Source organism: Rhinichthys klamathensis, unplaced genomic scaffold (genome assembly GCF_029890125.1).
Source record: "Rhinichthys klamathensis goyatoka isolate OS25496 unplaced genomic scaffold, OSU_Roscu_1.1 h1tg000731l_1, whole genome shotgun sequence".
Taxonomy (NCBI): Eukaryota; Metazoa; Chordata; class Actinopteri; order Cypriniformes; family Leuciscidae; genus Rhinichthys; species Rhinichthys klamathensis.
Genome location: NW_026607144.1, coordinates 22,607 through 49,329, shown reverse-complemented (window position 1 = coordinate 49,329; position 26,723 = coordinate 22,607). Strand labels below are relative to the sequence as shown.

Below are 26,723 nucleotides of genomic sequence, written 5' to 3'. Positions count from 1 at the left end.
TTGAGCTTCAAGAACCAATGAGGTTCATTCTCGTGTTACGCAGCACGTTTGAGCTTCAGCAAGAACCAATGAGGTTCATTCTCGTGTTACGCAGCACGTTTGAGCTTCAAGAACCAATGAGGCTCATTCTCGTGTTACGCAGCACGTTTGGGCTTCTGTAAGAACCAATGAGGTTCATTCTCGTGTTACGCAGCACGTTTGAGCTTCAGCAAGAACCAATGAGGTTCATTCTCGTGTTACGCAGCACGTTTGAGCTTCTCTAAGAACCAATGAGGTTCATTCTCGTGTTACGCAGCACGTTTGAGCTTCAGCAAGAACCAATGAGGTTCATTCTTGTGTTACGCAGCACGTTTGAGCTTCAAGAACCAATGAGGTTCATTCTCGTGTTACGCAGCACGTTTGAGCTTCTGTAAGAACCAATGAGGTTCATTCTCGTGTTACGCAGCACGTTTGAGCTTCTCTAAGAACCAATGAGGTTCATTCTCGTGTTACGCAGCACGTTTGAGCTTCAGCAAGAACCAATGAGGTTCATTCTCGTGTTATGCAGCACGTTTGAGCTTCTGTAAGAACCAATGAGGTTCATTCTCGTGTTACGCAGCACGTTTGAGCTTCTGTAAGAACCAATGAGGTTCATTCTCGTGTTACGCAGCACGTTTGAGCTTCTGTAAGAACCAATGAGGTTCATTCTCGTGTTACGCAGCACGTTTGAGCTTCAGCAAGAACCAATGAGGTTCATTCTTGTGTTACGCAGCACGTTTGAGCTTCAAGAACCAATGAGGTTCATTCTCGTGTTACGCAGCACGTTTGAGCTTCTGTAAGAACCAATGAGGTTCATTCTCGTGTTACGCAGCACGTTTGAGCTTCTCTAAGAACCAATGAGGTTCATTCTCGTGTTACGCAGCACGTTTGAGCTTCTCTAAGAACCAATGAGGTTCATTCTCGTGTTACGCAGCACGTTTGAGCTTCAGCAAGAACCAATGAGGTTCATTCTCGTGTTGCGCAGCACGTTTGAGCTTCTGTAAGAACCAATGAGGTTCATTCTCGTGTTACGCAGCACGTTTGAGCTTCTGTAAGAACCAATGAGGTTCATTCTCGTGTTACGCAGCACGTTTGAGCTTCTGTGAGAACCAATGAGGTTCATTCTCGTGTTACGCAGCACGTTTGAGCTTCAGCAAGAACCAATGAGGTTCATTCTCGTGTTACGCAGCACGTTTGAGCTTCTGTAAGAACCAATGAGGTTCATTCTCGTGTTACGCAGCATGTTTGAGCTTCTGTAAGAACCAATGAGGTTCATTCTCGTGTTACGCAGCACGTTTGAGCTTCAAGAACCAATGAGGTTCATTCTTGTGTTACGCAGCACGTTTGAGCTTCTCTAAGAACCAATGAGGTTCATTCTCGTGTTACGCAGCATGTTTGAGCTTCTGTAAGAACCAATGAGGTTCATTCTCGTGTTACGCAGCACGTTTGAGCTTCTGTAAGAACCAATGAGGTTCATTCTCGTGTTACGCAGCACGTTTGAGCTTCAAGAACCAATGAGGTTCATTCTCGTGTTACGCAGCACGTTTGAGCTTCTGTAAGAACCAATGAGGTTCATTCTCGTGTTACGCAGCACGTTTGAGCTTCAAGAACCAATGAGGTTCATTCTCGTGTTACGCAGCACGTTTGAGCTTCAGCAAGAACCAATGAGGTTCATTCTAGTGTTACGCAGCACGTTTGAGCTTCAGCAAGAACCAATGAGGTTCATTCTTGTGTTACGCAGCACGTTTGAGCTTCTGTAAGAACCAATGAGGTTCATTCTCGTGTTACGCAGCACGTTTGAGCTTCAAGAACCAATGAGGTTCATTCTCGTGTTACGCAGCACGTTTGAGCTTCTGTAAGAACCAATGAGGTTCATTCTCGTGTTACGCAGCACGTTTGAGCTTCAAGAACCAATGAGGTTCATTCTCGTGTTACGCAGCACGTTTGAGCTTCAGCAAGAACCAATGAGGTTCATTCTAGTGTTACGCAGCACGTTTGAGCTTCAGCAAGAACCAATGAGGTTCATTCTCGTGTTACGCAGCACGTTTGAGCTTCAGCAAGAACCAATGAGGTTCATTCTCGTGTTACGCAGCACGTTTGAGCTTCAGCAAGAACCAATGAGGTTCATTCTCATGTTACGCAGCACGTTTGAGCTTCAGCAAGAACCAATGAGGTTCATTCTCGTGTTACGCAGCACGTTTGAGCTTCAAGAACCAATGAGGTTCATTCTCGTGTTACGCAGCACGTTTGAGCTTCTGTAAGAACCAATGAGGTTCATTCTCGTGTTACGCAGCACGTTTGAGCTTCAGCAAGAACCAATGAGGTTCATTCTCGTGTTACGCAGCACGTTTGAGCTTCAGCAAGAACCAATGAGGTTCATTCTCGTGTTACGCAGCACGTTTGAGCTTCAGCAAGAACCAATGAGGTTCATTCTCGTGCTACGCAGCACGTTTGAGCTTCAAGAACCAATGAGGTTCATTCTTGTGTTACGCAGCACGTTTGAGCTTCTGTAAGAACCAATGAGGTTCATTCTCGTGTTACGCAGCACATTTGAGCTTCAGCAAGAACCAATGAGGTTCATTCTCGTATTACGCAGCACGTTTGACCTTCTGTAAGAACCAATGAGGTTCATTCTCGTGTTACGCAGCACGTTTGAGCTTCTGTAAGAACCAATGAGGTTCATTATCACGCGACAAGCAGGTTCAGTTGAGCTTCTGTTTATGTTCGCTGATCAATGTTTATATGTGAATAAAAGCCTAAATTCAATCTGTTCATCAAATAAATTGATCGCGACATGAGGGTGAGTATTTGATAAAAAAAATAAAAAAACCTGAACCTTCAGGGTGGAAAAAAAAAATATTTTCATGTCAAAATTACCGGAACAACATGAGGGCTAAAATGTCAAATAGGACATTAATTAATCATCAATCAGTTTTCTTGATTCCTCAAATCTTATATTCATTTATACCTAACAATCAACAATGACTAAAAAACAGGAAAGACAAGGACATTATGGGATGAGTACCAGAGCAAGAGTATTTTATCACTAGTTAAAATTTCTAAGACACATTAAACATCAAAAGAAGATACTCACGAGCGAGAGCTGGAGCCCAGAGCAATGTGAAGACAATCATACGTGTTAAACATCCTGTCAATGTCCGTCGCCAGACCCGACTCCTGCCAGAGACAGACACCATTCGGATTCACAGAACATCATTATTATAAAACTAATACATGCAAACAAATATTCAAGACTGAGGAAGTAGTAATGTAAAAATATAACTTGTAAAACTATTATTGTGAATATTTGCAAGACGTGTCCCCCTTTTTGAAAGGTTTTGAAAGTGGGTTTAAAGCAGGAATATGGATATTTGCTGTCTCTGATTCAGTAAATTTTACTGAGTCAGTAAAAAATTTTCACTCTTTTATTTTTAAAAGAAATTTAGCACATTTATTCAGCAATGATGCATTAAATTAATGGCATTAAAGACATTTATAATGTAGCAAAAGATTTCTACTTCAAATAAATGCTGTTCATTTGAACTTTCCAGTTATGAAAGAATCCTGAAAAAAAGTAACACGGTTTCCACAAAAATTTGAAGCAGCACAACTGTTTCTTGAGCAGCAAATCATCATATTATAATGATTTCTGAAGGATCATGTGACACTGAAGACTGGAGTAATGATACTGGAAATTCAGCTTTGCATCACAGGAATAAATTATATTTTAAAATGTATTCAAATAGAAAACAGTTATTTTAAATTGCAATATTTCACAAGATTACTGTTTTTACTGTATTTCTAAACACACAAAAAATGCAGCCTTGGTGAGCACAAGAAATTTCTTTTAAAAACAGTAAAACAATAGTACTGAGCTATTGTTGAGCTACATGAAGAGACCCATGCTGAGATAGGGAGCCACCTGTCCCTGTGTGTGTGTGTGTGTGTGTGTGTTGTTTTAAATTGGCAAGAGGCACAGGAAGGTGACAGGAATATATTCTACCACAGTAATGATGAATGAGTCATGAGTCCCACACAATGTGCACAATCTATCCACAGCATTGTACACACCTAACCCTGTCATCCATCCATCTATGATCCATCCATCCATCACACAGTGAGCTTTAGGCTCTTGTCAGGGTCAGAAGCCAGAATACATGCAGCAAGTCTTTCAGTGTTCTTTCGTTCTACTGGATTAATGGTGAACATTTTAAAGCTCCTGTAAGTGATTTTTTGGCAAATATTATGCATAAATTGTCCTGAAACAGAAGCCCTGATCATTCACAGCCGTCTTTGTGACAGCACTACAGCACTTACAATCTGCCTACGCACGTGTTGGTCGATCACGAAACTTGGCAAGCTCTCTGCCCGTCAGTCATCACGTGTTCAAGTTTGCTGACACGGATTCATTATACAGGGTGTCTACAGATATAAACAAGTTAAATTTAAGACTTTTTAAGACCTTTTTAATGCCACTTTGAATGAAATTTAAGACCAAACCTGTGATGGAAATACACATTATTTTACATACGTATATGTAATATTTAATGTTTAACCTAAGCAATTGAAGTAATTTAATATTAACTACTTGTTTATTGAACTAAAATCAATGTAACATTTGCAATCGTGAGAATATTCAGCAAAATAGCTCCTGTCATGTTACTTAACTATACCTTATGATAAAAAAATAAAATAAAAAATAAAAAAACTATATCATATGTTATAAATAAAAAAACTCAACATTTTTTATTTTTACCTCAGTATGTTTCTTCTTTGAGTTTTTTTATGTGCTGTTATGCACATTAGTTTTGATTTCTCACTTTAAAATCTCTCACACAGACAGGCAGCGTGAGTCTCAACAGTGCTGCAGAAATACATTACAGGGCTCGACATTAAGCCTTTTTATGTGCTTGTCCTTTTGACAATTCACTTGTCCGAGTAAAAAAGTTGCTTTGTTCGGATTTTTTTTTTTGTGTGTTAATTTATTCTGAAGCAATATTCTCAGTGTTCAATCAGCGTTGATATTTAAATCGGCATATTGTAATATCTGCACCTTTAAAGGGCAAATTTTAAATTCCTAAATTTGATCAATAAATTAAATTATTTAGAATAATAAGACACTATAGGGCTGTTACCCTAGGTAGGACTGATCAAATTAAATCATTTACACTGAAAAATTACAATTGCATAAAATAATGTTATGAAATTGATTTAAATATACAAATAAGAAACGTTGGAAAGAATGATACTACTTTTAAACAAAACACTAAACCGCCAGTAGGTGGCGGCAGGCAACCGTCTTAATGAGTGAGTCATTGAGTCATTGATTCATTCATACAAACGATTCATTTAAACGGTTGATTCATTCAAGAATGAGACAGATGTTTATGTATGGGTCATTGAATCTTTGACTCAACCGATTCGATCAAAATGCTGAATCATTCAGTAATGAAAACAGGTCGAGTGTTCCTGTGAGATGCGCCGTGGTTCTGCTGTGATTTTTGTTTGGAACTATTTTCGCTGCTGAAACAGAACAAAAACAGCCAATATTGCATCTAAAATGTAAGTGACTTAATTTTAACTGTTTATTGAACTGTTGTAGGAAATCAATGTCACATTTTCAATCGTGATGGTGTTCAGAAAAAATAATTCAGTTTGCTTAACATATGTTAAACATATAAAACTCCACATTTAGATTTATTATTGGCAGTATGTTGTTAAATGAGTGTGTGTGTTGCGCTCATTTGTGTAGATTTCTCCTCGAGAGGCTGCGCGAGCGTCAACAGCGCAACCTTAGCGTCAGTAATACATTTATTATCCACAATCGATCGCAACTTACAATAAAAGTAATAACATCAGAATCATTCTCTCGGTTTAGTCATTCCCTCGTTATTTTTGTTTTTGTTGATGTTCTCATCAGGCGGACAAGCGTTAATGTCGAGTCCTGCGTTATCATTATCATTCACTGTTTATGTAATAAAATCAGAATCATTCTCACGATTCGATGCTTCACTGGTTATTAGACGGACATTGGGTCCGTCAGACTGGAGAAATTTTAGCGGTAATGTGACCAGAAATATTTAAGACCCATAGAATCTGAATTTAAGACATTTTAATACTTTTTAAGGCCTTTTATTAGGACAACTTTATTTAAGACATTTTAAGACTTTTTAAGGACCCGCGCGCGGACACCCTGATTATAAATATCTACTTCAATAAACCGTTCAGACATCAGATCTTCTCTGATTAAATCCAATGAAAACACTAAGGCAGATGTCAAGATTTGAAAAACAACTGAGTCAATAAAGTTATATATTTAAATATATTTTAATACACAATTTATTCCTGTGATCAAAGCTGAATTTTCAGCATCATTACTCCAGTCTTCAGTGTCACATGATCCTTCAGAAATCATTCTAATATGATGATTTGCTGCTCAAGAACCATTTATTATTATTATCAATGTTGAAAACAGTTGAGCTCCTTAAAGTTTTTGTAGAAACCATAATACATTTTTTCAGGATGTATACACAATTTCATATGCATCTCGGTCAACCGTGTTAGGACTGTCAAAAATATCCTCTCTCTCTCTCTCAGCTTAATGTCATTCCCTTGACAAATGTTTTTGCTTTGCAAGCAATTGTTCTATTATACAGAAATGACAGCTTGTATTTTTCAATTGCAGCTCAAGTTGATGCAGAAGCGTGTGTGAAGATGACAGAACAGTTCAACAGAAGGATCAGAGCATAATACAGACAATTATGCAACTTCAGATAAGCAGTAATAAAAGTTAGAGAATGTGCATATAATAATAATAATAATCCGTTACATTTATATAGCGCTTTTATGGGTACTCAAACATGGACATGGAACATTTACATGGAAGGGGGGAATCTCCTCAACCACCACCAGTGTGCAGCATCCACCTGGCAGCCATATTGCGCTAGAACGCCCACCACACACCAGAGAGGAGACAGAGTGATGAAGCTAATCTGTATATTGATATGATATGAATATGCTCGAGTATATGCATCTGTGTATGTGATGGTTTTAAAAAAAAAAGTTTTTAGTTACAGCTCTCAGATATGATTGTAACTGAAATCAAAATGATTGAAATTAAAAACATTTTGAAAAGAAAAGAAAAGAAAGAAAAACTTTTTAGGATCATTAAGATTATGGTAACACTTTACAATAAGGTCTCATTAGTTATTATACATGAAACATGAACTAACAATGAGCAATACATTTATTATAGTATTTATTCATCCTTGTTAATGTTAGTTAATAAAAATAGTCATTCATTATTTGTTCATGTTAGCTCAAACAGTGCATTAAGTAATGTTAACAAATGCAACTTTTGATAATGTATTAGTAAATGTTGAAATTAACGTTAACTAAGATGAATAAATGCTGTAGAAGTGTTGGTCACTCTTAAATCTTGTTAACTGAAGTAGTTGACTAATGTTATTGTAAAGTGTCACCACATTTACGCCAAGTCTCATTGTTGCAATTAAAGCAAAGTATAATTAAATATCATGGCATTTGGTAACGCTAAATTTAACCTAAAAATCATTGCTTTACAGTACGAGAAAGAAAGAAAGGTTGTAAACAACATGGAAAATATAATTCCTTCTTTTATTCTCTATTGATTTTGGGGTAATATGTGACCATGTAGACTAACTGTGAGAATGACCTAACTACACAAAGCTCTCAGTGAAGGAAACTTGGTCAGAAAACATTTTCAGAAATCAAAACGCGAGTTAATGATCACAGGTTTCCAAACACTCCTTTTCAAAAAGGGTGCCAGGGTAAGTAAGCAAAAACACAAGAAATATGTTAATTATTTAGTATTTAGTCCTACGATTATCCATCGCATACTACATACTATATATAATGGCATTGTCATCTGAGAGCATGAGGTTTTGTAGGATTCTCTCTCATACAGTAGTGGGTGAAGCTCAGATTAGAAGGTGGGGTTATTTAAATCTTGGATTTCATCCTGCTGAACACCCGTAATCCATGCAGGGCTTCATTCGCTTTCTGAACACGAACGTATGAGGGAACGTTCCGGAAATCACAAACTACTGATTAATCATAGTACAGGAGATTTGTGACCAGCAACAGAGTAAAAATACCAAAACTGAGGGGGAACTCTGTCCGCTTTATATAACAACTGACTCACTGAACATCAGCCACAAAACATTGGAAATGTTCCTTATTAGTACCATGAAGTAACATGTAAAGTAAATGCCCTTACAAAATTGTTGCAGTAAAAAAAATCTGATGATAATACTATAGCATTTGTCCAAAATCCTTAAAAAAACAAAACATGGTAGTACCATGGTACTTCTTTGGAATATCATTTTAGTGGTATACCATAAACTAAAGTACTGTGCAGGGTTCTTAAAACCTTTTGACCAAAGAATTTACATGAATTATTAAATAAATAAAAATCTAAAGCATTTACAATTTTTAAATTCCCTGATACTAACAGGTTTTCCATAACCTCTGACCATGATATTACAGTCAATATACTCTTATAAAGTCATTTCAATTGAATAGCTAACATGTGGCCTATAATGTGTCCGACATTCTCATCTTGCAAACGCACACACTGTAATATGGAGAACATCATCAGATTTGTGTTGGGACGTGTCATTCTCTTTCAAGACAACTGCTGCTTTCCTGAACAAACCAACTGCTGTCTTTCATCCAGATGTTGAGGGAAGTTCCTCCTCAACTTTCATCTAAACTATAATTACAAAGGCGCTTAGAAGAAAAGAAAATCATACAGACACACAGGTATTTTATCATGTACTAACAGAGAAGAGCCTGCCTTAAAAACTCTAACATAAAAACACCTATTGATCAACACAGATGCCCTTAAGCCTAAATTTAGGTACTAAATAAGTGTGTTAAAGTGTGTTAAGGTACAGTTAGCTTATCGAAGGGAAATTAGACACAAATTGCTGAGGGAATAGGAATTAGTTTTACAGTCTGTGAGTATTCAAAACACTCTAGTCACTCAACAAAGAGTCAAAGCAACTCATCAGAGGGAAATCTTCCCACAAAAATAAGTTAAGATCTTTTTCATGTTTTCCATGAGGGTCACCAAGTGTTTGAGATCTTACCTGCTCATGCTGAGTTGAGGAGCCATATTTCTGTCCCTCAACGCGGATGTGAGAGTCTGAATGGATGTAGAAGAAGTTTTGTCCTTTGGCCCAGAGATGCGTCGTCCCCCTCCAGTCCGTATTCAGCTGTGCCCACGGGCCTATCTGACTGAAGACGACCTGTGCAAGAGATGCCAAACTTTTGGGACACATTAAGGGTTTTTTGCGAGGGCGACCTGGCTTGGTTCCTGGCGTCCCATTGGCTGGGTGAGCTTCGAGGGGTGGTGGCATGGTTTTTTTTATGACTGATGTTTAAGGGAGATGTTGCGCCTCGGGCGTTACAAGCACCTTTTTTCATTTCTGCACAGGAGCTAATAACACATGTTGAGCAGCGGTAATTCTTCTAATGGGAAGCCCTACTGTGGGGAGAGCCTGTCATAAACATTATGTTAGATTGTGTGTTCTTGAAGCTGGTTAGAAAAATACTTGCAGCATACCACCTGGTTGACAACCATTATTCACGAATCTTACTTCCAACTGCATGAATAAATCCGTGCTGATTTCACAAAAGTTGCATATGCGGGTAAAGACGTTCCTGGAAAATATGAGGAGAAGGTAGTGTCCTTTAACAATGCTGAATCCAAGGTTTCTCCAAGTAGACTGGCACTGAAATTACTGCAAACTTTGTTTTGTCACATTTTCTGCGTTGATTGTTGGAGAAAATCTGCAAAAGGGATTTAAAATGATAAAATGGTTCAAAGGTAAATAAAATGGTAAAAATGTAAAATAAACGTGGAGTTTTCTGCAGAATTCAGTGGGTGCAGGTTTCTAGTCAGACCGACTGATGACTAATAGTGAAGGATGTTGAGATAAAGCTGTCAGTTGGGGCATATTCAATAATGAATCTCAATTTATGCCAAAAATATGCGTTTAAACATTGAAGGCACAAAAAAAAAATAGACAAAAGCTGATGGAATAAGAAAAGCAGAAGCAAACAAATCTCTGCCAATCATCCTCAGAAAATGCCGGTTAGACATACTGATGACTAACTGTGAGGGATGTTGAGGTACATCTAACAGATGGGACATATTGCATAATAAACCGATAAAACATTTGCATGTTCATATTAGATTAGTCCTTATTTGATTATATAAATGAACAGGAGACCCCTTTGGGAATGCTCTCAAAAGAAAAAGGAGATTGTAAAGTCGCTGTAAAATGACTGTGAGGTCGATCTGAGTCTGCTTGCATAAGCGCCCTCACTATAAAGGTCTTGCCTTGCAGCTTTGCCCTCATCAGAGGAGGATTCTGGGAAAGGAAATACTAATGACATCAAAACGGGTCTATGAAATTGACTTGCTCACAGGCATGTCAGCCACAATGACTTCTGTTACATCAAATGTTACGTAATTTATACCTTACAAGAGGACTTAGGGTATTGCTGTAGGGCTCAGACAGAATCTGCATTTCATCTTACAGGATATATAATTCAACACCTTCACCTTCACAAGATTAAAGCAGTTTCGTCTGTATAAAAAGAAAGTGAAAAACACTTGAAAAAGTTATAACACAAGCTTAAAACGAAGAAATGCTGAAGCATGCATCATGTACTCATAAAACCCATGTTCAGGCTGTCATGGAACATCTGGATGGCTGGTCATTAATTAAAGATTTTAGACACCAAGCAAAAAAAAAAAAAAAAAAAACTTGAAGAATGCGTGAAGACTGCAAAATTACTTTGTCAGACATTCTCTGGCTTCTCTTGTACTGATAGTGAGCCATAAAAAAAATCAAGGCTGCTTATACAGCATCATTGTGTGATAGAGAGCATGTGTGGTCAATTAGTACAGAATGACACCGCCTGAGGCTAGGTTTGAAATAGAATACTAACATGCTTACTGTATATTAGCAGCTAAAAATGTACACATTATGCCATATCTTTACACTTGAAAAAAAAATTACCGTTTTTTTTTACCGTTAATTTACGGTAAAAACTTGCAGCTGTGGTTGCCTGAAATTCCCCGGAAAAATACTGTCACGATAACCCCTTTCACAGAAACATACAGTCTTTACTGGTAAATTACCGTTAAGAGATCATGTATGAACAGGACCTTTTCAAAAATACCGGTAAATCAGTTCTGGTAAATTACCAGTATGATAAATTGTAACATTACCAGTAAATTACCAGTGTGTGTATGAGTACGTATGGGGTCAGAACGCGCTGATGTAAGAAATCTGCTTTGGGCCAATCATACAGTTCATTTGGAGATGACTTTGCACTTTTTACAGTAAGCGCCACTGCTTTTTAATAGTTTTTCTATGTAAATATGTGCTAGATGGACATCTTTGACCATTGCACCTCATCTCGCAGCTTTTTCAAAACCCATGCTGCGTCCAAATCGAATACTTTCCTACTGTATAGTATGTGGAAAACAGCACACCAATAGAGTAGTATGTCCGAATTTAAAAAACAGTAGGCGAAAAGTACCCCGAAGACTAGGGTTGGGTATCGGTTGGGTTTTATCCGATACCAGTACCTACTCGGTATTTTTTAAACGGTTCCGGTGCCTAAACGGTTCTTGAAACGGTACTTAAGAAAACAAAACTAAACACACTTTATCAAAAAATAATACCCTTTTATTTACAGGGCCAAACTGGACACAACATTAACTTAAATCTTTAAACAATATAAATACAAATGATAATAAAACCAATATAAAATAAAAATTCACATTTACATAATATCAAATAAAACAATATTGTATCAAACAATGTAATAATACTGGAGATTAATAGAGATTACTAGCAGGCAGAGCTGCCTGCCAACTCTCACGCATTGACCGTGAGACTCACGCAATTGACCCTTTTCACACGCTCTCACGCCACACATCCATTTTCTCACGCAGAGAAAAATCGGCGGACAAAGAGGACACTGACACCGACAGACAAGGTTACTTTTGATATGGAACAAATCCACAGCAGATTCTGTCAATATTTTTATGAGATTCACACAATAAATAACGTTTTGGCTCTTTGAAATGTGACAGATCGCTGCGCGCGTCAGTTCAAACGGCACGTGATACAGCAGCCTACAAATCCACTGCTTCTTAGCTACGCAGCGTTGAGTGAACCTATGAAAGAGAACATCTCTGGTTACTGGTGTAACATATCTCTCAATAGGGAACGGGACGCTGCCAAGCTCCTCGCGTTGCCGACCAGCTTCCTTTTTCGGCAGAGAAATCTGAGGAGCAGATGGCGCGCGCCAACATAATATGACGACGTAAGTGCGTTGTGGCGGCGCCTGCGCCATCAGCCAATGTATTGGCTTGATTCTAAATGGATTCAGACTATCGGCACACCCAGATGGCGTTCTGACGCGTAATTTTACACGTGAAATGCAGCCAAACCTTGCGAGCAAGAGCGCGCATGCGAGACAGAAGAGACTGTGCGTGTGTGTGTGTGTGTGTGTGCGCCTAATTAAGTCAGGCACCGAAATCAGGCACCGAAATTGTCGTTCTTATTCGGTCTGGTTACTACCGTTTACGTCGGAACCGGTTCCCTATTGGCACCGAGTTTCGGTACCCAACTCTACCGAAGACCTACTACTTCCGTTGAGATTCTGAAGTGTGCATTCGATGGACACTTTACTATAGCATGAGCAAGGGAGAGGATTTATAAATGCCAGTGAAGCGACACAACTGACGCTGGTAGGTCACATGACAGTAACAACATGGCGGATGTACTTCCGAAATTAATTCATACTACTCATATTCATACTACATAAACGCACTTTTTTAACGGTCGCAAAGTAAGTTCAAATTCAAATGTAGTACCTACTCAGACAGTACGCTGTTTTGGATGCACCACCTGCCTTCTTTTTCATTGATCAGCGCTGCGGCTCTGCACTTGGATGGATACTATTATGCGCATCTTGTATTTTTGAAAAGCAAAAACACATTCTGTTTGATCATCACCAAAAAATTATCAAATTGAACAGATAGTGAAACATAAAAGCGATTCTCCTCATGCAGGGTGAATAAAGACGACGTTTAAAAATAATTTACGATGACTGACATCACAGAATTTACAGATTTTTTGGTGCTGACGTGTGAATGGTCTCTTAACAGTAAAAAAAAACTAAAACAAAAGGATGTCAAAATGTCTAAACAGCATATTTGTGTATTTACCGGTAAAGTCATTCTGGTCATTTTACGGTAATTTACTGGGATTTCTGTGTGAAAGGATCAGGTGTTTTCAGTTTTACAGGATGCCAGTATATTTTACAACTTATAACCATATATTTCTTTAAGTGATATAATGTTTATACACCTACTTTAACTACCAAAATCTGCATTTTTACCAATAACCACCACAATAGACCAGTAACAAGTTCATCATGAGAGGCCTGTTCATAAAACATGGTCAATACAATTATTTTCAATGTAAATAACAGAAATAGCAATGATTGTATGCTAGTAGGCTATTCAGTTATACATTTTAAAAAGTTGTATTTTTGTTGTTGCATTCCCTCTGAGATTGCTGTCACATGACCTTCAGCAAGTGGTGTTTAAAAAATAATTTATTTTTAAATCCAATTTTGAGTAAAAATGTCTTAAAAACAAAGTGTGCAATTTATGTTAAAATACTTGTCCCTATATAGAAAGGTTTTTATATATATATATAAAACTATAGGTAAACCATTCATGGGTTCTTTGAAAATATTAACTTTCAAAACAACAACAACAAAAAAACAGTTTATCCAATGACAGACAGGTGAGGAAACCTGTTTGAAGCAGTTATTTTCATGAAAAATTTACAAAAAAGATGTTAAAATTGCAGTGAGAATTGCTTACAATTCATTTATAACACTGATCACTGAACTTTATAACACTTAAAACACTGAACAGTGATTTTATTTAATATAGCAAACATACTAAATCCTGCAGAAATAGTGTTTGCATGTAATTGCAGGTTTCTAAGGTTTGCAGAACTCATGGTATTTGCTTATGCAATGGCATCACCTAGTATTTCGGGTTTCCTGTATGCGGATAAAATCAGGAAGTTACCTGTCCAAGACCAGATGGTGCAGTTTAGATAAACCCATAACACTGTCTGCACACCTGCAGAGTCTGCTAGTACTCAGAAATGCAGCGTTATTGTGCAACTACCCACGTGAGCTTTTAAAAACACTCTCAGAAGGATGTATATACTGACTGCACCGATATAGCATCAATATTTGATTGGTACACACAGTGAGGTGACCTCTACATTCACTGGCCGAAACAGACCTGCATGCTTTACTGCACAGCACACACTGTGTGTTTAAACAACCATCAGTGTGAATGCTCTGAACGCTGGGTAACATAAATATGTTATTACGAATAGCAGAGGCTTAACACCTAACACTCATGGGCATATAATTAATAAATCTTCTTACAGTAATACCGTTTAAAAAAGATGGTCTGACCATTTTTTGGCCAGTACATCAAAATCCTCATGTGTGACTTTACCCATTCTTAAATAATAATAATAATAATAATAATAATAATATACAGTATATCAAATATAATTGTATCTTTAAGATAAACCGATCCATATATGATGGCAAGGAAAATAATAATAACAATAATACTAATAATAAACCCTCTGACAATAACTAGCAATGTAATTTATTAAACAAATTCTAAAATTTAGAGAGTCTGAAACTGCCATTTAAGCAAAAAGCCATTCATAAAAAAAAGCTGCTGGAAGATGCCAGCCAATGCAGATTTAATAGGTAGAGGTGAACACACACACACACACACACACACACACATATAGCAAATCATTTTGGTAATTATTTTAGATTTATTTAATGATTTATTGATTGGTTTATTACTTAAAAGATAATGTGCAAAGGGAAATAGTTCAATCCAACCACAATCAATTTAGGTTTTAATCCTCAACAAGTACATGGACACATATGGTGTGTTGAATGTGTGTAAAGTTGAATTATCTCACATCTATTGACACTGGCGTAAGCCTGCATGCATAGTGCATCTGACAACACAGAGCACAGATCTATCCCTGAGCATGATCATGCATCCAGCTTCAGAGAGAGAGAGAGAGAGAGAGAGAGAGAGAGAGAGAGAGAGAGTGGCGCAGCAGCACTTAGGCAGATTGGACATCATCTCTGGAGGTGGGAGAACGCAAGCGCGGTACCGCAGCACGCAGGAGCTGAATGATCGCCATGGCAACAACAGCATCAGTACCAGCAGCAGAAGCAGCCGTGAGCCGCTCATGTCCGTGTCAACACTGAGACCTGCCGTAGCTCCCTCTGAACTAATGACATAGGATCAAAGCGGGTGCGCAGATCACGCCTACGGGGTCGCGTCGTTGCACAGGCAGGTAAGACGATGGATGTTTACGCTCTTTCTCTTTTATTGTTCCTCTGTGTTTGGCTCACGTCGACCGACTGCTTTTGACTGCCGTTTCTTAATGACTTGTCTAGTCTGGTCTGGTCTTTAAGCTTCTCTTAGATGGACTGGCAGGAAAATATTCCGTTATCCGGCATAAATCCCTGTCAGGAACATATTGGATGCATATTCTGCCAATGCAACGCGCCAGCCATCTGGCTCCATCAGAAATACACAGACATGTATTTGTACACCACAACAACACGTTTGAAGCGTGTGACGGGTGACATTGGTGTTTGACTTGAGCGGTACACTGTGTGCCGGACACCTCGGCTAGGAATGATTTGATTTAGGTGCACGTACACTCGTTTGGTTTCTGTTTTTTGTTAGTATAGTAGTTAGCTGGGGCTAATATGTCGTTTGAAAGGGTCAGAAAGAGTTCAATCAAAAGCTGAATGAACCACATATGAGTCATGACATGGATTTTTATGGTATATGACGCATTTTATGTTATGCTGAGGAAAAACTAATCTTCTGGTTTGGTACAAAACTGAATGTCAACCTCTCTTCTATAGCGCTGAGAGATTTTGTGTAATGAGGTGTTTCTAGCAGGGCTGAACTGACACAAACAGCCTGCTGAAGACTCAAGAAACTCCTGGCTACAGAAGCTCACTGAGAACGGAACAAATCCACTGGAATTTTACTCTGGGATTACTGTTATTCTGCATAATGTGTCAAATTCACACGTTCACCACGAACGGGACACTTTTACATGGAGACGAAAAAAAAAAAAAAATCAACAGATGAAAACAGGAATTGCTCAGGTGGTTGAGGGATGACGTCTTTTCGTGAAGGTCAATAAATCTGACATTCACAGCTCCGTCTCGGCGAATCAGGCTGCGGATCTATTTTTCAAATTACATCTTGTGTAGAGGAGGCTTAATAAAAGATCATGGCATTTGACTCAGTCTAGCATTTACAGGCCAGTGTGAAATCTGGAATAATCTGGACTGTAAATAAGCGCTGTGAATGTTGGACCATATAGATGGTGACATTCAAATGCAAACCTGCGAGTCCCGCCTGGGCACAGGCGCTTTTTGACGCGTTTAACGGATGTGGCCCAGGCTTGCCGGAGGACAACCCCAGACGCCAGCGCGCTGTACTGATGTGTTAAAACAGCAGATTTTCCAGCAGACTTCCAATTGGTCATGTCTGTCCACACTGCTCCAGGCAATACGTGTTGCATGATCTTGTGGGAATGCTTGGAGTCCTGGAGGGCCGCTGTCCTGCAGAGTTTAGCTTCAACCCTAATCACACACACCTGAACAAGCTAATCAAGGTCTTGATTACTAGAAAGTTAAAGGCAGGTGATTTTTTCAGGGTTGGAGCTAAAGTCTGTAGGACAGTGGCCCTCCAGGACCAACGCTGCCCATCCCTGATCTAGAACAATCAACAGAAAGTTCTACTGTATAATCCTCGAGGGATTAAAATTCCTGAATTGTGAAGTTTTCATAAAATAGTTAGCATTGTGCAGACTTTTTATGCAAACAGATGAAGACAATTAAAGAGCAACAGTGCTTCTGTTTAATTTCTGCTTGGTAGTTCCGCCCATGTTCACGTTGTCTCTCATTATGGTGTGCCATTCAGCATTTTTGGTTACACTTTATTTTAAGGTTATGTAGTTACATAATACTTATTTGAGTAAGTACAACGTAATATTAATTAGCTACATGTAATTACTATAGTTACAGTTAGGGTTTGGTTTAGGGTTAGTTACTTGTAATCGACCTATGGCTAAGCCACGCCCCCTCCACTCACTCGGACAAACAGTCAACATTCGGTGACAGGCGCTGTCACAGTAGGAGACATTTCACAGGAGGCAATTGATGATTTTTGGAGACAGAAAGATTATATATCATCTCGAAGTCACCAAAAGGGCCTTAGCTATTCATCGGAGGGTTATATTAATAATTGTATTGTTGAGAAGGTCGATGAAAAGCTTCAGCTCCAGGCAAACATTTACAGGTCACAGTGTAAACATGATAAACCGCATCTCGTTGCCATCACCATCTCAGACAACAAGATAGAGGATCAGCATTGTTCATGCACTGCAGTATTTACATGAATCATTCAGCACAACATTGCTAACATTTGTTATCTCGGTTATTTAAAGATACGTTAATGAAGCTAAGTGGTACAACGCAGCTAGAAGCTAACGTCAACGTTTTCTAATGTTAGGCTAAAGTTTGCCTAACGTTACGTTAGAGATGTTAAAGATAACGTTCAAATACATTGTTGACTTAGAACAGATGTAGACAGCCTTGTTTAATTCTTGTTTAATTTATCCACGTTTAGTTGGTGTTGTGGTCTACCGCATAACTTTATCCAGAGCAGACACTTATCTCGGTTGAGATGTGGCTTGGGAAAGGGTAAAAAATACACACAGTCGCCCTGCCTCTCGGGATACCTAGTGTCGGAGTTGCAAGTACCCCATGCACACCATTTGACCATTTTAAACTTAAAATGACAAGAAAAAACATCAAAAAAACGAATGAAAACTGACTAACTGCAATGCATTTCAATGGACGTAGAAGCAGAGAATATCCGAGTGTATTGGGTTAGCTATGCGCTCTGTGATTGGCTCATTGCGTTTGGGGGCGAGGCTTAGCCATAGGTCAATTATGCATGATTTACTGTTATTACTAGACTAAGTACATGTAGTAACGTGTAACTACGTCACCTTAAAGGTGCCCTAGAATGTTTTTTTAAATTATTTTATAATGTTTCCTGGGTTGCCCTTATAATGTTAGTATGTTTTTTAGATCAAAAATAGTCATAATTTAGAAATAAAAGGCATTTTCCTAGCCTGATTTTAGCCTCTGATTTGAACACTCTGTTTGAAGGGGCGTGTCTGCTGTGAGAACCGGCCACTGCTGTGATTGGCTGACATGCTTGCATATGAAATTGCTCCGTACATGTGAAACTCTCTCGAATACTTTTACTACAGATATTATACGTTTTTACAGCTATCGAGATTAACGAATCGTGAGATGTTTTTAAAGTATTTAAATCTATTCCCATCACATAAAATGTTAACGTGATGAGCATTGAGCAGATGACAGTGTGTTGATCGCGAGAATGAAGATCTAATCATTGCAAAGCAGTTTCTGCACTCTCTCAGCTTTCACCAATGCAAACACGATGATGTACATACAGTAAGAGCTTCGTTGTGCAGTAACGTGCGTCATTGATTTCATAACGAGTTGTCCAGATAAACTCACGCTGTGTGGAAAGATTGTTCTTTGATCGCTTTCTATATATAATTTATTCACTATAAAAAAAGCTTGTTTTCCTCCAACTAAAAGAAACGATGTGAAGTTGATATTTTAGTCACTGGTTTGACTTACTGATGCATAAATAGTATTGAACGATTTTGAGAGAAAGATTACCTGTCTGAACTCGAACAATTACACATCAGAAAGTGTTGCTTGGTAGCTCGATCCGAGGCCAGCTCTGTATTGGCCCAAGTTGAGGAAACAGTCGTCGGTGAAATGTTTGGAAATTTCCAGAGAAAATAAAATTAACCCATTGTTTCTTCAGAGGCTCGGATGAAGGAACTAAAAAATACTTTTGTGTTCATGTGTACATCCAAACACTGAGCAACTGCTATGCTTCGGCTGCGCAGTTCCGCCTGGCATTGAGGGCTGGCATATGCAAATCTTCGGAGGCGTACATATTAATGATCCCGACTATTGCGTCATAGTCGGTATTATGTGGAGATTCGCCTGTTTTTCAGGGGTGTTTTTTAAAAACGAGATTTAAATAAGAAGGAGAAAACAATGGTGTTTGAGACTCACTGTATGTCATGTCCATGTACTGAACTCTTGTTATTTAACTATGCCAACATAAATTCAATTTCACATTCTAGGGCACCTTTAAAATAGGTGCTGAATAAGTGTTAAAATAAGCGTTACTGTAAGATGTATGCTCTGTCAATATGTTTTTGTTTCAGTCAGTTGGTCTGTGCTCATGTTCATGACTTCATCTCCTCGTTTAGTTAATTATCCTGTTCACCTGTGATCTCATTAATCATCTCACTAGTTCCCTTTGTTTGTACCATGTATTTAAACCCTGAGTTCTCCTTTAGGGTACGTTTACACGACAACGATATGCTTGAAATGGAGAAGTTTTCCGCGTACACACGACACCATTGTCAAAACGATCCCCATTCACGCGGATTCGCGAAAATGACTAAAAACACTGTATTCTGCTGCCAGGCCATTAGATGGAGATGAAACACAGTAGAGTGAACACGTAATACGCATGTGCATGACGTCATCGTCTTCAGAGATTCGCGTTTTGTCATTTACACAGAGGCCATTTTTCAAAAACTTGCACTTTGAAAACCCGTTTTCAAAAGTTCTCGTTTTCAGGCACCCAAAACGCCGTTGTCGTGTAAATGAACAGCCAAAACACAAAAGGTTTTCTGTTTTTAGTTGAAAACGGTGTCGTGTAAACAGCCCCTTAGTCTCTGTCCGTTCTCATCTACGTGCGGTTGTGTTCTCCTGTGTTTGGATTATTAAATACTGTTAACTTGGACTATTCCTATCGTGCGCTGCATTCAACACACGGCATTTATTTTTTATTTTTTTACTTTCAGTGTGGACAGACAACTGACTTTAAGCTGAAAACTTCATAACTGGTTAGGACAGTGTTACCCAATAAAATGAAAAGAAAAAATATATATTTTTCTAATTTTTTTACTAACCAGCTGCAACAAGTGGACATTTTGTTACTTGGATAGCCACGCCCACAGCGGAATTTCATTGGTCAAGCTCTTCTCCTCAAACTTGCACATTAAACATCAAATAGCCTGTTTTGATAGGCTTTGATTGAGTTGCATTTGTATTTTCAATCATCTTTAAGAATAACATTTTGTTGTGTCAAACTAGTTTAGGACACAATGTAATGCAGGCAGTGTCATCTTTGTACTTTAGCATGATTTTATCTCTGTATGGCCCACTCGTGATCTGTGACTATTCAGGATGTTTTTACACATTAATAGATTTGAGTCAGCCGTGAATACTGCAATGTGAACAGCTCTGTGTGTAAACCCGATCAGACAGCATGTGTGTGTTTCATGGCAGGTTTTCTCAGGTCACTTTGAGTGGATTTGTAACCGTTTGTACTCAGACTCTCTCTCATGTGATCTCTCTAATCTCTTTTAACTATCACATTGTTCCTGCAGGGTCAAGCACATGATGTATAAATATTTTACAAGCACCATTGTCCAACTGCAGGACTTTCATTAGAGCTGAATATCACCATTATCTATCTCATTACACAATAAGCTTAATAAGCACAATAATAGCTTTATATGTGTAGTTCAGTCATATTTATGTCTTGTGATCTAACCACAAAAACCAAACCCCTGTCATCTCACCCTGTTTTCTGACTGTAGGAAATTGGTCGAATTCTGGAGCAAAGTAAAGACTTGCATCACAGCCAGCTTACTTGAGAAAAACAGTATGTTACTATTCCAAACTTTACCTAAACTAAATAATATGAATACCATAATGTACAGCATGTGAGTTTTCTGTATGTGTGAAATAGCTGAAACAACTAGTTTTGCTAAAATGTGCATTCAAAGCACAATGTGTTAGATGATGTATCCCACAATGCATTGTGCCTAAATTAACCTTTTATTTCCAGTGTGATAAAGAACCAGAAATGATTTTACTTCTTGAATTAGTAGTTAATCATAATAACAGACTTGCAAACGTTTTACACAAAATTCTATTATAAATGTCTTTCAATCATAATTCGAAATAATAAATGAATTAAATGTGCAGCATAAAGAGGTCATGTGAAATCAGCGTAGCAGACTACGGTTTTAAATGTTTGTTATGAAATATTGCATACTGTTCCAGTATCTTTAAAAATAGTAAGTACTAGGTAGTTGCAGTATATACTGCACCATATGCTACATTATAACAGAACAAATCTGTTAGTATGATGGTACGAGAGAGTGTAGTCACGTTAGACAGAGGGTTACCGTAGTTTGACTTTTGAGGTGCGTGTGTGTTCGAGTCTGGTGAAGTTGATTTGTACTGTAAAATAGGAAAAACAAAAGTCATTTCAGTTCAAGGAATGTGCTGTATGTTGACAAAGTACAGTATTAAATGTTCCAGTTCAACAGCTTAATTCATTGCCATTCCTGTCCAAAACTGACTGCATTGTGTCATATTTGCATATTTGTCTTTCTTGTGGAGCCTAGGCTGAATTTAGGTTTAAACTGATTTCATATCAACTGATTGTGGTCATATTCCTGCAATGGCGAAACATGTAACGTCTTAACTGAATGCAAGAAAGCTTGTGACTCACCGAGCAACTTTCTAAGTGCTTATTGATTGATTTCAGACACGACTAAAGTTAGGGGTTAAACCGATGTCCGCTGGCTCACTTCCTGTCTGACACGTGGTGCAAGTGAACACAGTGTTCAGTTCTGATTAAACATAATTTTGACGTATTTGATTTTTTGATATTCAATTCAATTTAGCAGACATTGTTTATAAACACAGCCCTTCTACACAGGGAGTGACATCATTTGGCCTTTCCAACAACATGGAATGGAAGAAGATCATATCAGTACAATATCAATTCTTTGTTAAGCTCAGCCATTTAACCTCGTTATTTGTATATTATGTACAGTTACACTCACTGGCCAGTTTATTAGGTACACCCTTTTGCATTTAAAATTGCCTTCGTTTTTCATGGCATAGATTCAAAAAGTTGGTGAAAACATTCCTCAGAGATGTTGGTCCACATTAACATGACAACATCATGCACTTGCTGCAGATTTGTCGGCTGCACATCCATGATGCTACAGTAAGCACATCCCAAAGCTGCTCTATTGGACTGAGATCTGGTGACTGTGGAGGCATTTGAGTTTAGTGAACTCATTGTCATGTTCAAGAAACTAGTTTGAGATGATTTGAGTTTTGTGACATGGGGTGTTATCCTGCTGGAAGTAGCTTTAAGAAGATGGGCACACTGTGGTCATAAAGAGACGGACATGGTCAGCAACAATACTCAGGAAGGCTGTGGCGTTAAAATGATGTTCAATTGGTACAAAGGGGCCCAAAGTGTGCCAAGAAAATATCCCACACCGTTGATACAAAGCAGGATGGATCCATGCTTTAGTGTTGTTTACACCTAATTCTGACCCGACCATCTGAATGTCGCAACAGAAATTGAGACTCATCAGACAGGCAACGTTTTTCCAATCTTCTATTGTCCAATTTTGGTGAACCTGTGTGAATTGTAGTTTCCTGTTCTTAACAGACAGGATTGGTACAGAACACCGGTGTGTCTTCAGCTGCTGTAGCCCATCTGATTCAAGGTTCTATGGGTCTCATTCATGAAACACGAGCAGAATGAATTTTTGTGTAAATCGTGTGTAAAGTGGTTCTGGCGTAAATTTTCGGATTCATTAAAATGTTCGTATTTTCCAAATGTTAGTTGGTACACAAGAAATCTACACCTGCTCCCAGCCACGCGTAAATAGTGCGCTTAACACCCGAACGTTTTGCTCATTAATAAGGCTGCATTTTAATTCACCTTAATCGGGTACATATTTGCACAGCATTTTGAAAAAATATTATATATAGTAATTACATACGGTTTTTCTTATTATGAGAGCCAGTAATAGCATCTGCGATGGTGGTCCTTCTCCAGTTTGAATACTATTTTTCCGAAGTGAACTAATTCGTTTTTTTTTGCTCTCAAGCTTAATGTCGAACCATTTTCTTCTCACTTCTGGGAATGTTCGATTAACAGATGAAACTCCATTAACTGCATCTGTAATATGCTGCCAAGCTTCCTTTTTTTAGGACCCGATACGCCACTATGTACGCTTGAAAATAAAATGTGACTTCTGATAATAAAACTTAAATTTCTGCATCTGAGAATTTTTTCTTCTTCATTCGCATTCATGTCATAATATGATGCCCATATATAGTTGTCAGTCGGATTTAATGGGCGGGATTTATGGTAATTGAGAATAAAAGTGCACGCGCATCCCATTTACGACTGATTGGAATTCATTAACACACACACACATTTCACTATCACATCTGACATTTACGAAGTATTTGTGAATCAGGAGAAGAGTTTTCGGGAAGGTCTCTTTACGCGCAAATCACTCGCATATTTACTCGTATATTTACGAATGTTTCATGAATGAGACCCAATGTGTTGTGTTCGGAGATGCTCTTCTGCATACCTTGGTTGTAACAAGAGGTTATTTGAATTACTGTTGTCTTTCTATCAGCTTGAACCAGTCCGGCCATTTTCCTCTGAGCTCTTGCATCAACAAGGCATTTTCGCCAACAGAACTGCCGCTTACTGGATATTTCCTCTTTTTCGGATCATTCTCTGTAAACCCTAGAGATGGTTGTGCGTAGAAAATCCCAGTAGATCAGCAGTTTCTGAAATACTCGGGCCAGCCCGTCTGGCATTAACAACCATGTCAAGTTCTAAGTCACTTAAATCACATTTCTTCCTCATTCTGATGCTCAGTTTGAACTTCAGCAGATCGTCTTGATCATGTCTACATGCCTAAATGTACTGAGTTTCTGCTTTGTGATTGGCTGATTAGATATTTGCGTTAACGAGCAGTTGAACCTTATAAAACGGATGAGTGTGTGTGTTGCAGCTCATAATATTTCAATGAACTCAGTTTAGCCAATAGATTTTTTTTTCTTCCTAAAACACGTTTGTTGCAATTAATGCAAGATTCCAAACTAAACTATGTCAAACTACTTTGACCATGTGAGGTTGTTGAAGAACAATTTTTGAAGGTTAAGCACCTCCTCTCACTGACTATTTGTATAAGTGGCTTCATTTTATTAAGAGTGGACCAATTTTGTACTCCACTCGCGAAAAGTGCCGTTAACATTTGCAATGCACAATTACAAACACAGGCTCAAATAGATATATGCAAGCACACATACAGACTGACACAAACTGACAGGCCCATAAGACTCTTCACTATTGCCAGAATGAAATCATATATCACTCACAGCAAGCCCACAGCCTACAGAATTCATTAAGCACACAAGTCGAGCAAGTGTCTTCAGTCAGCGGTAGATTTATGACCGCACAAGAGATGCGCCAGAATATTGAATATTGCTGGAAGTAAACTTGGAGCAGTGCAGGTTACCATTCCATCATTTTTGCAGATCTCTGAGAATATTGAAGAAGGTGCCCAGTAATACATTCGGCTGATCCCGTCACAGTCCAAACCCACCGAGATTCATAACCCAGACTTCCTTTGCAAACAAGATTTTTGATAGCAGTTTAATGTCCGGTAACATCCTCTGTCTGTGACTTTTCCATGTAAAGGAAGTAGTGAACTCAGTTAAACCAATAGTATTTCATCATCATCATACCACTCCACTATCTAAATCTAATTACAAACATGAATCTTATACAGTATATGCATCATATATGAATCAATCAAGCAGATTATTCAGGGTCCTTGAACCTAAAGAAACTTCATATTATGTTCTATTTTATATTGTATTTATTTATCTAGCAGATGCATTTGCCAAAAAAACCTTTATACTTCATATTATATAATATATTCTATATGTATTAATTTAGCAGGTATATTTTATTAAAGCATCTTCATATTTTATTCTGTTTATTAATTTAATAGATGCATTTCCCTGTAACAACTTCATATTATTCTATTCTTATGTACAAAAGTTTTACTACATGCACACTGTATGTTTCAAAGTAAGCATTGTTACCCATAATGCCCTCTGTTTCTGCTCAAGCAGCAGCAGAGGTCAATGCTCTCCGGCCCGTCTCAGACTGGCTCTCAGGATATTGAATCAAGCAGTGAAGCAAACACGGTGGAACATTGTGTCGGTTAATGCAAGGGCAGCATTTCAAAGGAAACATATTTTTCATTTCTCAGCATCGGCTGCCAGAGGAAGGTGGCTGCAGCTCCAGAGCTGTTAACCTTTAACCGCCATACTGAGACAAAAGACTAAACCACTCATAATAGCCATCTAATGCTACGTCACACACGCTCACGTCCAGCCCCTTTATCGTTTCATTTTCAACTATCTCTGTTAATGTTTTCTGAAACAACATTCCTATTTATATTTCATCGATGCTACGAGAAACATTTTTGCGCTCCCCATCACATCTGACAGTGAAGCTTCTATAGTTTTCCTTACCATTGCTCACACAGTTTGGTAACATTTTAATTATCTCTGTTGATAAATAAGAGGCATAGACTGCAAAAAAAAAAATAATGTGGTGGTTGCAAATCAAGTAATTCGGAGCCTGCCTGAGTCGGTGCAGTCGTGATCTTAGTTTGGCTTGAATCCCTTTCGATTAAAGGGCGGGTTTTTGACCTATACCGCAGCCAGCCACCGAGGGGACGATCGAAATGCTCTGGCTTCACTTTTCAGGACTTGTGCGGCACATTTGACAGGAAGCTGTCACACGGCTCTGTGCACACTGCTTCAGCAGAACAGATGAGAGTATTTTAAACAGTAACTTTCATTGTGGTTGAGCTATGTTTCGGAATTCTCATGTAAATAATGTTAATAATAAAAATAAAGAAAACAGTTATTTATTTTACAGTTTGTGTACTTACGGTGTAGTTACCCAAGAAAGTACTGGTAATATAAGGTAACGGATTAAGGTAAGGTTTAGGGATAGGTTCAGGGTTAGTACCTAGTTATAACCCACTTATTGTAGTTGCTTTAATAAGTACATACGAAACAGGACTGTGAAATAAACTGCTACCAAAAAAATCCATGTACATTAATTTGATGTATTCTATGTTTCCATCCAAAGTTGCGAATTTAGCTTATGTGCAAAATTGGGATGATGCATAAAACATATGCAAATAAAGTTTCCATCCCATGTGTTCAAGAGAACAAATACATTAGTACAGTTATCCAATCAAATTCTCTGTTGAGGCAAAGTAAAAGTTTTTTGTTAAGCATCAAGCGATTTATTCTGTAAATGCGTTCCATTGTAGTTTATGTGCATGTCTTCTTATTGTATAAAAAATGTATCTACCTCAATTGAATGCACACGTTTTTGTTTTAGAATTTATGCACATCTTGTGATTCAATGAAGCGTATTTTATGCGATATCCCAAAATTTGGATAAA

General features: G+C 38.2%; 1 protein-coding gene across 4 annotated transcripts in view; it reads right to left on the bottom strand.

Annotated features, from left to right (window-relative positions):
- The window catches only part of LOC130077353 (collagen alpha-3(IX) chain), a 48,715-nt gene extending 39,157 nt beyond the window's left edge, over window positions 1-9,558 (bottom strand). Inside the window, exons 1-2 of one of the 4 annotated variants that reach the window (XM_056242574.1) lie at window positions 9,150-9,558; window positions 3,113-3,195 (exon numbers count right to left, since the gene is read on the bottom strand). In XM_056242574.1, the coding sequence (XP_056098549.1) occupies window positions 3,113-3,195; window positions 9,150-9,175 (109 nt within the window). In that variant the 5' untranslated portion in view covers window positions 9,176-9,558. The remainder of the gene's footprint in view (window positions 1-3,112; window positions 3,196-9,149) is intronic. The other 3 variants (XM_056242572.1, XM_056242575.1, XM_056242573.1) reach the window with 3 other exon arrangements.
- Between the last annotated feature and the right edge of the window lie 17,165 nt (window positions 9,559-26,723).